The sequence below is a fragment of the Aquarana catesbeiana genome, linkage group LG03 (genome assembly GCF_042186555.1).
Source record: "Aquarana catesbeiana isolate 2022-GZ linkage group LG03, ASM4218655v1, whole genome shotgun sequence".
Classification (NCBI taxonomy): domain Eukaryota; kingdom Metazoa; phylum Chordata; class Amphibia; order Anura; family Ranidae; genus Aquarana; species Aquarana catesbeiana.
In genome coordinates this window covers 682,184,806-682,197,139 of record NC_133326.1, presented here as the reverse complement: position 1 = coordinate 682,197,139, position 12,334 = coordinate 682,184,806, and the positions used below count along the sequence as shown (strand labels likewise).

General features: G+C 44.8%; 1 protein-coding gene across 1 annotated transcript in view; it reads right to left on the bottom strand.

Annotated features, from left to right (window-relative positions):
* LOC141134130 (extracellular calcium-sensing receptor-like) overlaps positions 1-7,175 on the bottom strand; it is a 30,741-nt gene extending 23,566 nt beyond the window's left edge. The window contains exons 1-2 of the mRNA XM_073623716.1: positions 7,114-7,175; positions 1,610-1,901 (exon numbers count right to left, since the gene is read on the bottom strand). Of these exons, the coding sequence (XP_073479817.1) occupies positions 1,610-1,901; positions 7,114-7,175 (354 nt within the window). The remainder of the gene's footprint in view (positions 1-1,609; positions 1,902-7,113) is intronic.
* Positions 7,176-12,334: the final 5,159 nt, after the last annotated feature.

Below are 12,334 nucleotides of genomic sequence, written 5' to 3'. Positions count from 1 at the left end.
GGGATCAGCTGACTTAGCAGTTGGGGGAGGGAGGGTTACTAAAAATGATTTGGGGACACCAGAAAAAAAAAAGCCTCTGGCATTCTGTCTGAATTTAAAGCAAAAATCACATTTAAAAACATTTTAGGGGGTGTTTGAGGTAAAGCACTACTATGGAGCTGACAAAATACATTGTTAAGTGACTACATGAGGTGAATATAGGGCAGGAGAGCATGCTGGGGAGGTTATTGAAGGCCAATCTGTATGAAGGACCTAAAAAATTAATTACATAAAAATCCAGCTTGCATGAGGACAAGGGGGACATTCACAGCATATTCCAATCATGGTAATTAGGGAATGAGGAAAGAGATACAATATATTATCAATCATTCAATACAATAAAATGTGATATTAAAGGATAAAAATCTTACCTTCATATACTCCTTCTGCAGGACCTGGATGATGGCAGAACAGGTCTCTGGGATTATGAACCCCAGAGCCTGGGGGGAGATGCCTGTCGAGAACTTGAGGTCCTGCAGGCTTCTCCCTGTCGCCAAGTACCGCAGGGTAGCGACGAGCCTCTGCTCCGGAGTGATGGCTTGCCTCATGCAGGTATCCTGCCTGCTGATATAGGGGGTCAGCAAAGCCAGCAGACGGTGAAATACGGGGTCCGTCATCCTGAGGAAGTTCCTGAAATCATCAGGATTATTCTCATGGATCTCACGGAGCAAAGGCATATGAGAGAACTGGTCACGCTGAAGCAACCAATTCTTGGTCCATGAACTCCTCCCCACCCTGTTCATGGACTGGACTTGTGTCAAGGTCAGGACCCCAACACCAAGCCCCCGCACAGCACGAACTCTACGAGGAGTACGTATACGAAACATGGCTAGAAAACGGTCAGCTGCTCAGAACGAAGTAACAGAACGCACTGAAGAACAGCAAGGCCTGTGAAGAGCGACCTGAAAAACAGTAACGAACGAACAAGAACACAATGACTACTTAAAGTCACGTGGAACTTGCTTGCACGCACTGAAGAGCAGATACAAACCCACAAGCACAAACTGAACGGCAGAAAACGATCTGAAAACCACGAGTCTGAAAAAGCGCGAATCGTCTCTCACCAAACTTTTACTAACACGAGATTAGCAAAAGGAGCCCAAAGGGTGCCGCGCTTGGTTCTGAAATGGCCTTTTCTAGTCTCGTCGTACGTGCTTGACGTCACCGCGTTGTTGGCGATCGGAAATTCCGACAACTTTGTGCGACCGTGTGTACGCAAAACCAGTTTGAGCCAACATCCGTCGGAAAAAATCCTAGGATTTTGTTGTCAGAATGTCCGAACAAAGTCCGACCGTGTGTACGGGGCATTAGAGCGATCAGGGGTTAGAATTTGTTTTATGTTTTTCTTACTGTCTGTGTTACCGCATGAGAGATTTACTTTTTTCTGTGTGTCCTAGCAACCATTGTCATCTGGACCTAAAGTGAGGGTATTATCCGGTCATATTCAGGTAGTGCACTGCTTGCATTAAAAGAATACATTTAATAATGTATTAATGTATACATAGCGGCATTAATGTGTATCTTTTATATCTGCCCAGAGTTCAGCTTTAAGAAAAGTATTATTTTGTACCTGTGGATATCTATAAAGACCTAAAATGTGTGCCATTAGAATGGAGCGTGTAGATTCAGAATCACCAACAATACCAGCAAAAATGCCTGTTTGTTCACACTGAAAATTTGGAATGCTTTCTTTTCCTCCGGATAACATCCACAAAGTTCCTTCTACTGCCCGTCTGAGTATAGTACAAGTGTCGAAGATCTGGTAGCCCAGGGTGATATTGGGAAGAAGGTCTGGATTCTTGTTAATCTCCTCTATGGCGTATATCATGGCTGGCATCTTCTGGTAATTGTCAAGGTCAAGGCTAGTGAAATGAATACAAATAATTATGCTATGTATATATTTCATAAAGCATAAAAGGGTTAGTTAGTCAATGTCTAGCTCCTTCCAACCTATGCACATCCATGATTTCAGTGTACCATTTCAGAAAATGCGACTATCATATACAATGCATTGGGATAGTGAGAGTTTTTGCAAACAAATTATTTTTTTTAATAGAATGCATAGAATTTTATGTGCCTTGGAAAATAAATCTTTTCAGTCCTTGATGCACTTACATAATACATGTTTTACATTGACTAGTTGTTTTCAAAGGGTAGTTTACCTTTAAAATAAAATTTACAACACAGTCAAGTGTACCCAGTAGGTTACAAATCATGGTGCAGAGCAGTAAAGTTGAACTCTGTTTAAATTAAATACCTATAGGCCAAGTGTACCCTCGGCAAATCCTTATTAAAAAAGTAGCATTCAGAGCGTTTTAAGCTGTTCTTTATATAAGCTAGGATGGATGGTATGTTGAGCACGTCATCCTCACAGGACGTTATGTTGAGCTCCATCATCAAGGAGGATGAAATTAGCACTTCCCCTCATCTACAAAGCTGCACATATACAGTATTGGGAAGAAGGTTTGGATTCTGGCTTATATGCAGGATGACATGGATCACTCTGGGTGCTACTTTAAATTTTATTTTAATGGTGAGCTAACCCTTTAACGCTAAAAGTAGGCAGGATATAATAAAAATTAGATGCATTTTCTTCTGTTGCTTCTAGGGATGAGCTTAGGCATGTTCAGATCATAGTCCAAGCCCACCTGAGCTATCCCATCAGGATGCTGTAAATGTACTTGGCCAATCATAAGTGGATATATTTAACTAAAAGGAGAAACATGTCCTACTAGTGGTGTCATATTTATTGTATTTTTTCTGTTTCACACAGCAGAAATCTTTTTAGTTACTATAAAAGGTACATAGACTTACAGCGTGCATTTGAAGTCCTCTGGCTTGCTGGTAAATGTATTTACAGTGTAGCTTTTGTCCACATGAATAGGGAACGTTCCTCCAATCACCAGATCTCCTGGCTGCCTCAGGTGCCCATTGATAGGAACAACTGGCAAGTGGCAACCATGCATGGACTCCAGACATTCCAACACATCCATAAGAACTATATAAAACACCCAAGACTTACTAAACAGCCGGCGCATAGTACTGTACAACCTGGTCATGAGATTGTAGTTGAAAAACATTTCCACTCTGTAGGCCATGTAGGTGCCTTTTCAAAACTAAGTATGCTATACCTTCTGTTACCTGCTAGTAATGTACACAGAAGAAGACCATCATATTTCTTTTCTACCATGAAGCTCCAGATACGGTATCCTTCTAGAGACCCATTATTTACAAGTGCAGTCCTTTAGTGCAAATCAAAGACCTCTACATTTTGGAGAAGACCTTCTTTCGTTAAAATTATACAGAGGCCTTAAGATATCAGTGTTGCACGCAACACAAGGCCTTCTTCGTTCTATTAGTGTTACACACAAGGCAACACCTTCTTTATTCTGTGTGTGTCTTGGAAAAGAGGAGTTGTTTTATGTTTTTCCAGTGTAACATGCAAGAGATGACTTCCCAGTTCCACCAATATTACATGCAAGAGAAAACCTTAATCATTATATTGACATTATATACAAACGACCTTCTGTATAAAGAATACTAAATTGACTATAACAAAAGAAGGAATTGAGTGTTGCAATGTTTTGATCTTTGCTGGTCTCAAAGCTAAAGATAATCTTAAGTTATTCATTGTGAGCAAAAATAAGAAAGCTGGGGAGAAGACAAACAAAGAAATGGACAACCAGACTTTTCATGGATAACAGACTTCCGTGTATGTGATGTGGGTTGCCTGCCCTAGAGAAGCTTTAAAGTTTAAATGGTGGTCTATAGTAGTTGCTTGTGTGAAGACTCTGATAGTTACTTTAATGGAGAAATTGGCTCCAGATGGGTGGAGAGCACCAGTGACACCAAAAATGGGGCTTGTCTCTTGCTTTTTCAGATGCCAACAGCTATCAGGCAAGACTTCATTACAAGCAGATATCACATACGCAATCACTTGCATGTGGGCACCACAGCAAAGCATAGCTGACAGGTATTTTATACACTTCAGGTAATTAGACTGAAGGGAATATAAGACTGAATCTGATTATATGATGCAAATTGTTTTAAAGAGTAAAAATCTCCCAGGATAATATTACTATCAATACTTAATTTTCTTTTCCCTTGTCATGGCTGCCAGTATCAAAGAACCCGATCGACATTTGGGTAACTTATGTAAACCTAAATTATTATGTAATAATAGTAATAGTTCCTGATATTGTGTTGATAATAATCAGGCTCACTCTTCTATAATGTACAGTTGGTATGATAAAATGCTTTGAAGATCAATTCTGGGCAAAAAAGAAATTTCCCATGCAGTTGGGCTGTGTCCACACTGCGTAGGTCAACTGTTCGTTTTGTCTAGGGGTGAGCAGAAAACTTATACTCACCCAATCCTTCGTTCTACCAGAAAACTGGGCTCCCAGATGGTCCAGTGGTGGACTGTTCCTAGCCTATGGAGCCTGCTCTGGACTTGATGATGTCGGGAACAGTCCACAATTCAAGACCACTGGAGTGCGAGGGTGACGAAGCGGTCTTGCTCTGGGAGGATCGGATGATTAGGTAAAGATATCTTTTTTCTCCTCTCCCCTAGACCAAAATGAGCAGTTAAACTGTGCAGTTCGGGCAAAGCCCCACTGCATGAGAAAACTTTTTTTGCCCAGAGATGGGGTTTAAAGTGCAACTGTAGACAACATAAATAAAATAGCATGTATGATGCAGTCTTTCAGTAGCTTTAAAGTGCTGGATATATTCTTCCAAGTTCTACAAGTTCCTTCTGTAAGAGATTGGTATTACCTTTTGATCCTGCCATAATATCTGTTATTTTCCACTTCCTGTAGAGGGTCAAACTGTCCAGTAAAAATGTTAGGCGGGGTGTTTCCAAAAAAATGTTGTTCTGTAGACTGTTTTACCCCCTTCTAGTCGAGGCCATTTTTTAATTTCTTGCGCTGTTACACTTTGAATGACTAATACTCAGTCACGCAACACTCCACCCAAATTCATTTTATATAATTTTTTTAGACTGATAGGGCTTTCTTTTGGTTGTTCTATGGAGAATGCCAATATGGACTCTCATTTCATGAAGGAATGCCTGGGCAGCCACACTACAGTAGTTAATTTTGGGAGAAGGACATTGTGCATATTGAACTGTCATGCTGCAACCTGTTAAGTAAATTTACATTAACCATTCTGAGCCTGGTCTGAAATTGCTCAAAGGGGTGTATGTTGGTTCTGGTATATCAAAAGAACCTGGGTCTGTAAAGCACTACAGGGTAGAAAGTAGCACCACTACAAAGGGATAACTCTGCAAGTCAAGGAGAAGAGGAGTGTAGTTGGTAAGAATAATCAAGACATCAAGCAACCAGCCCTTAGGTGTGGTACCTGGTAAGCTAACAGGTCCTCCGGTAGCGAGGGGGTCAATGTTCTGGCTCCCTCCCTATCCAATAGCAACTGGATTTGAACCCGCATTATGGGGATCTATGGCCTGGTCATGAGGTATGGGAAGTGAAGGAGTTAATAAGTGCATGCCTGAGGTTCGCTCTATGTGCACGTTGGGACCCCATTCTGTTACTAGGAGTGAGGTAACAGAGGTACGCTGGACCACAGGATCAGCATGTCCCTCCTAATGTCACATATAATTACAGTGTGAAGTGACATGGGACAGCACTTTGTCGGAGGAATTCTGCACTTTTACTGCATGCAGTGAAAGCTCAACTCTAAGGGATCTGCAGTAATGCTAGATTTTTCACATGACCGCAGTCTCCGCCTGGTACTGGGCATTGATGAGCATGCTCAGCGCAAAAGGTACCCCAGCGTGCAGGGTGAGTAGGCCCTGCTAACACGCTGGACTGGTGGAGAGGTAACGGGCTCTGTGGTGTCCCTCCTAAATGGAACATCTACCATGCCAAGGTGTGTAATGATACGGGACAGCACATTTACAGGGGGACTTATTATTATTACCGCACACAGTTATAAGGCTCATCTCTAAGCCAGTGAACCGCTATTATGTTTGATTCTCATATGAACGCGGTCCCTGCCTGGTCACTGATGATTGTGTGCATGGTGAAAGCTACCCCTACATACAGGGTGAAGTGACCCCGCCCATATATCAATAGTTAGAAGATTATAAAACAACAGACAAACCCCATAACAGATGTACATGGGAAGCTGGTCACAAATGAAAGGGAAAAGGCAGAAGGATTAAATCATTTAGAGGGGGGGCATGCCTATTCTTTCTGTACAGAGCCTGGGCCCCATTGGATTAGCAGGTGGGCTCTGGGTTTGGCTTTAAAGCAGGATGAGTTCCAAACAGTGTAGAGACCATACGGTGCAGAGCTCAGACACCTTCCCCTGCAGCTGTCACAGAATTGCAAGGTAATGCTGCACATCCTAGCAGAGGGGACTTTCTGAAACATAGTTTGCATCCCTTACATTTGGGGACCAGTGATGTCATATGTAGAGAAATAGGGTCTCCCCAAATCTCGCAAGGCAAGAGATATGGGGAGGTGTGGGATTTTAGTGTGCCGAAAAGCAAGAAAAAATATACAATCATATGCAAAAATACATGATGAATAAAATCAACAATTTTTACAATACATTGTTAAAATCTAGAGACAGAAATTTTTTTTCTAAAAACATATAATAAACGCTGCCAAACTTTTTATACAGTCAGTAAAGTACTTGAAGAAAATGGAAGGTGATGGGATTGACGTGTTTCGCCCTGGATGGGCTTCTTCAGGATAAACTTCGTCTTTACAACTTTAACACAAATTTTAACACAAGAGGAGAGCTGATAAAGAGGAAATGTATGACAGAATGTGAAGATCCTAATGATAAAAAAACTTGCGGGGGCGTGACTTGATAATGGCGCTGTGAGGCTGCTTTACCTGGGAGCTCCGTACACCGTTCGGGCTGAGAACCGGTTCTAGAGTACGGACCTCGATGCTTTTTACATGTCCGTGACGAACAGACCACCAGGAACACCCGCAGTGAGCAGAGGCACGGACATTACTGCATATTTCTTGCGGAATACGGCAACTCCGTCACAGGCCCGGCACAGCGTCCCTTAAGAAGGCTGGCAAAGGTCTCCCTAACTCATCCCAAGGGACAGCACCGATCCCGCACAGACCAGGCTCTCCGATCCTCTCCCCAGACATGCTGGGAGCAGATGGATGCTCATTCTCACAGGCTGCAAGTGCTCAAGATCAACCACCTGCAGAGTGCTGGAAGGACATCATCGCCCTCCTCCCCACTAAAAAGGACATTGCTGAATCTGCAGCCACAATTGTGAGTACCCTGTCTAGAGAGATACATGATCTCAAACAATGGATTGACACTGTAGACTCTAGGGTGACAGTGATGGAAACATCCTCCTCTGCTTTAGAATCCAGAATGGCAGCCATAGAGGAGGCACAGTCAGATTATAAAAGGCGCCTGATTTTGATGCAACTCTCAGTAGATGATGGCGAAAACCGTAGCCGCAGGAACAACATCAGACTGCGTGGTCTGCCGGAAGCCACCTCCGGGGGAGACCTTAGGGCTACGATAGTGGCCATTTTCAACCACCTACTGGACAAGCCGCTGACAGCAGAATTGGAACTGGACCGCGTGCACCGCGTGCAGGGTCCTAGAGGAGGAGATGCCCTTGCGCCAAGAGATGTCCTAGCCAGAGTCCACTATTACACGATAAAGGAGGAAATACTGCGGAGGGCATGGACGCAGGGTCCAGTAGACTTTGATGGCACACCGGTGCAGCTGTTTCCAGACCTATCACTGCTTACCCTGCGGATGAGAGGTCTGTTACGTCCACTACTTGAAGCGATTAGAGCAGCAGGCGCCACATACAAATGGGATCACCCGTTTCATCTGATTGTGCTTAAGGGAAACAACTCCTTCACATTGCGATGGCCGGACCAACTTTCAGAGCTGTTTATGTTCCTGGAGATTCCGAGTTTCCTGTACCTAATTGGCTGGACTTTCCGACCACATTTAATAACCCGAGATCTACATCACCAAGACCCCAAAGATCCAGCAGGAGACGTTGGCGTTCCAGATCCAGAATGGCCCCAAGAGACAATCCTACCTCCCCTGAGGCTTAACCGGGCCTGACAGCAGAGAGAAGCATTCCTGGAGAGATGCCAGGAACTCTTATGCCCCGTACACACGGTCGGACTTTGTTCGGACATTCCGACAACAAAATCCTAGGATTTTTTCCGACGGATGTTGGCTCAAACTTGTCTTGCATACACATGGTCACACAAAGTTCTGAACGCGGTGACATAAAACACGTACGTCGGGACTATAAACGGGGCAGTGGCCAATAGCTTTCATCTCTTTATTTATTCTGAGCATGCGTGGCACTTTGTCCATCGGATTTGTGTACACACGATCGGAATTTCCGACAACGGATTTTGTTGTCGGAAAATTTTATATCCTGCTCTCAAACTTTGTGTGTCGGAAAATCCGATGGAAAATGTCCGATGAAGCCCACACACGGTCGGAATTTCCGACAACACGCTCCGATCGGACATTTTCCATCAGAAAATCCGACCGTGTGTATGGGACATTAGAGGTCCCATCAACTTAAACTAAACTGGTATCCTTTATACACCCACATTAGGCCCAGCACAGCTATCTGAGGGGTTGGCCGAGGGGTTGGGTTCGCTAGGCGAGTGCCTGGAGCTGAACGGGATGGGGTTTGTTCCGCCTCACTCCCCCCGTCGATATATATTTTTTCAGAAGGTATTTTTGTTATCCTTCTTTTTGATTTTCTGACACAGGACGGGGGTGTTGGGGCGACCCTTTCCCAGACGGTGAAAGGACACATTTTGTGCGATATCCCACTGTTTATGTCAAGTTTTCTTTCTGTGTTACTTATGTTTTATTATGAGCCCATATGGTGAACACCAGCACGACTATGAATATTAGCTTCACATTTATGACTTGTTCGCCGCGGGCGGTTTTAAATTCAATGCCTGGGCCGATATTTGGTCTAATCTAGAAGTAATTTGAGGTGATAGTCTAGTGTCCAATATAATTCTGGTTCTCTCCCGATGGCACGTCTCCCTCTGTGTCATGGAGTCTAGTCTTCCACCCCCACATATAGGAAGCACATACTTGCGCAAGGCTTAATTTAGCAACAGTTGGATAACGTATAACTTCCTCGTCCTCCTTTCTCATCTTTGTCAGCTATATCTTCGTTATTTTTCTTGACCTATCCTTCCCCCCTCTTGTGTCCAGTTCTCCCCCCTCCCGTCCCCTCCCCTACCCTATTCCCGACCTGGTCCTCCCTCTACCCACCCTTACAGGTGTGCAGCATGGCTCCTCCTGGAGTACCTCCGTTTTCACATCCCAGATGGGAGATTAAATTCACTTCCCTAAATGTTCGGGGCCTGGCCACGCCTGAGAGGCGTTCAAGGCTTCTCTCTGATCTTAAAAAGTCCCACACTCAGGTGGCGCTAATCCAGGAGACTCATTTTAAGCACTCGGCAATTCCCAGACTTCCCGAATGTTTACCATGCCTCCTCCCCTCTGTCGAAGTCAAAAGGAGTCAGTATTCTGATAGCCAAGTCAGTACCGTGGACTCTATTGGAGGAGAGGGCAGACCCGCAGGGTCGCTATCTGCTCGTTAAAGGGAAGATTAGGGGTGCCACAGTGACCTTGGTGAATGTCTACTTTCCAAACTCGGACCACCTGTCTTTTATGAGGTCCCTCATACCCTTGATTTTGGATTTTCGGAAGGGTCTCTTTTTAATGGGTGGTAATTTTAATTATGCACAAGAGCCGCTACTCGATGTCTCGAGAGGGGCGTCACATCTGTCCTTCTTGTATCTTAAAAAACTCAAAGCTGAGCTGGTCAACCTGCAGTTGGTGGACCCTTGGAGGATTATGCACCTGGAGGGTAGGGATTATACCTACTTCTCTTCGGTGCACCACACATATTCTAGGATCGATTTCTTCCAGGTCCAGCACAAGGATCTCCCTTTTGTCATCTCCTCCCAGATTGACTACATTTCATTTTCAGACCATGCACCCACCCATGTGACTTTATGTTGAAATACAGAGCTCAAAACACCTCCAACCTGGAAACTAAACGAATCGCTGCTACAGATCCCCGAAGTCCGAAGTGAGATAGGACGAACCCTCACTAATTATTTTGCAGAAAATGTAGATCAGTCCTTATCCCCATTGACGGTATGGGAGGCCCATAAGTGTGTGGTGAGGGGGGAGCTGATCAGGATTGGAACTGCACGGAAAAGAGAAAAAAACAGATAGACCTGTTGATTTCCCGGGTGCACTCTCTCGAAATGCTGCATAAGAGATCATTGGCCGAAACGCACCTCAAGGCCTTATTAAAGGCCAGAGGGGAACTGAAGGACCTATTGTATCAAAAAATGACGCAGAGTCTGGCTTGGGCGGGAAGGACCTTGTTTGAATTCTCGAACAAGCCGGGCTCGATGTTGGCCAGAGCGCTACGTGGCCCGAGACAGCACACCTATATCCCCTCTATAGTTACTGCACAGGGGACCAAAGTACATTCTTCCAAAGACATAGCAAATTAATTAGCCGCATACTATCAGCAATTGTATAACACACAGGGGGGAAACCACGGAGTCTCTGGCAGCTAGGACTTCGTCAGCAGGTGAATACATTAGGGCCTCAGGTATGCCTACTCTGCCAGATGATATCGGAGACTCCCTGGAGTCCGAGATCACGCCTGAGGAACTCCAGTCAGCCCTTGCTCAAATGAAACCGAGGAAGGCTCCGGGGCCAGATGGCTTAACCCTGACCTATTATCAGACCTTCGTGACATATCTGACATCTCCTTTCTTGACAGCGTACAACACGTTAAAGGGGGGTAGTCCCTGCTTGGCAGACTCGTTAAGGGCATTTATTTCCCTAATACCAAAAGAAGGGAAAGACCCATCTCACTGTGGAAATTACCACCCGATAGCGCTACTAAATGTAGACTTAAAGTTGTTTTCCAAAATACTCTCGAACAGACTTCTACCGCATATCTCTCAACTGATTAATTTGGACCAGGCAGGGTTTGTGCCGCTATGGGAGATGAGAGACAATATTAGGGTCATAAACCTCATGCATGAGGCTCGCTGTATCAAAAAGCCTTTTCTGCTGCTCTCAACAGACGCAGAGAAGGCTTTTGACAGGGTGGCTTGGCATTTTATGCGGGCCACCCTGGAACACATTAGGACCCAATATGCTTGGATATTGTCTCTGTATTCTGTCCCAATGGCGGCGGTGCGGGTCAATGAGTGGCGCTCTGATTTTTTCACCATTACAAATGGGACGAGACAGGGGTGCCCCCTGTCTCCGCTCATTTTTATTCTGACCCTCGAACCGTTTCTATTAAGTGTCAGATCCCAATATTACAGGGATTGTGAAGCCATCGGGTCATCACAAAATCGCGGCCTTCGCCGACGACCTAATCTTTTTTGTATCTAATCCTCGGGTTTCGCTCCCCAACATATTGGCTGCTCTGTGGTCGTACGGCGCAGCGTCAAATTTTAAGGTCAACTGTGCCAAGTCTGCAGTGCTAAATATAACAGTACCAATTTCTGAGGCTCAGATCATATGAAAGTCCTTTCCATTCCAGTGGGCAGATAAATCCATACGCTACTTGGGAATAGACATCACACCGGACTTGACACAGTTGTACTCCCAAAATTATCTACCCCTGCTACAAAGACTTAAGATGGACTGTCGGGCTTGGCATAATCTAACTTTGACCTGGTTTGGACGGTGTAACGCCCTGAAAATGACAGCTCTACCACGGGTTCTATATGTACTTCAAACGCTGCCGATTCGGGTACCAGCAATCTTCTTTAAGCAAATACAGACGATTATACGGGAATTTATCTGGGCCCACAAGTCACCTAGGACGAGAATACAAAGGCTGACCAGACCCAAAGAGTAGGGAGGCATTGGCCTTCCTGACATTCTTAGATACTACAAGGCAGTACACCTTGATAGGATCGTGGATTGGCACTGTAACAAAGACTCAAAACAATGGTTAAGAATGGAAGTGGAAGATGCCGCCATCCCTTTGCTTTCGTCCCCGTGGCTTTTGTCTCCGCCACCGGACGATTTGAAAGCTCATCCTCTGATAGGGGCCACTCTCACGATAGCGAATAGAATATTCCGCAGCATAGACCTATCACCACTACCTTCTCCCATGACTCCTGTCATAGGAAATCCTGATTTCATCCCCGGTATAACCAGTCATAGACTAAGACAATTGGCCGCCCATGGGAGACACTCTTTGGGAGATGTTTGGCCACAAGGAGAGCTTCCCTCT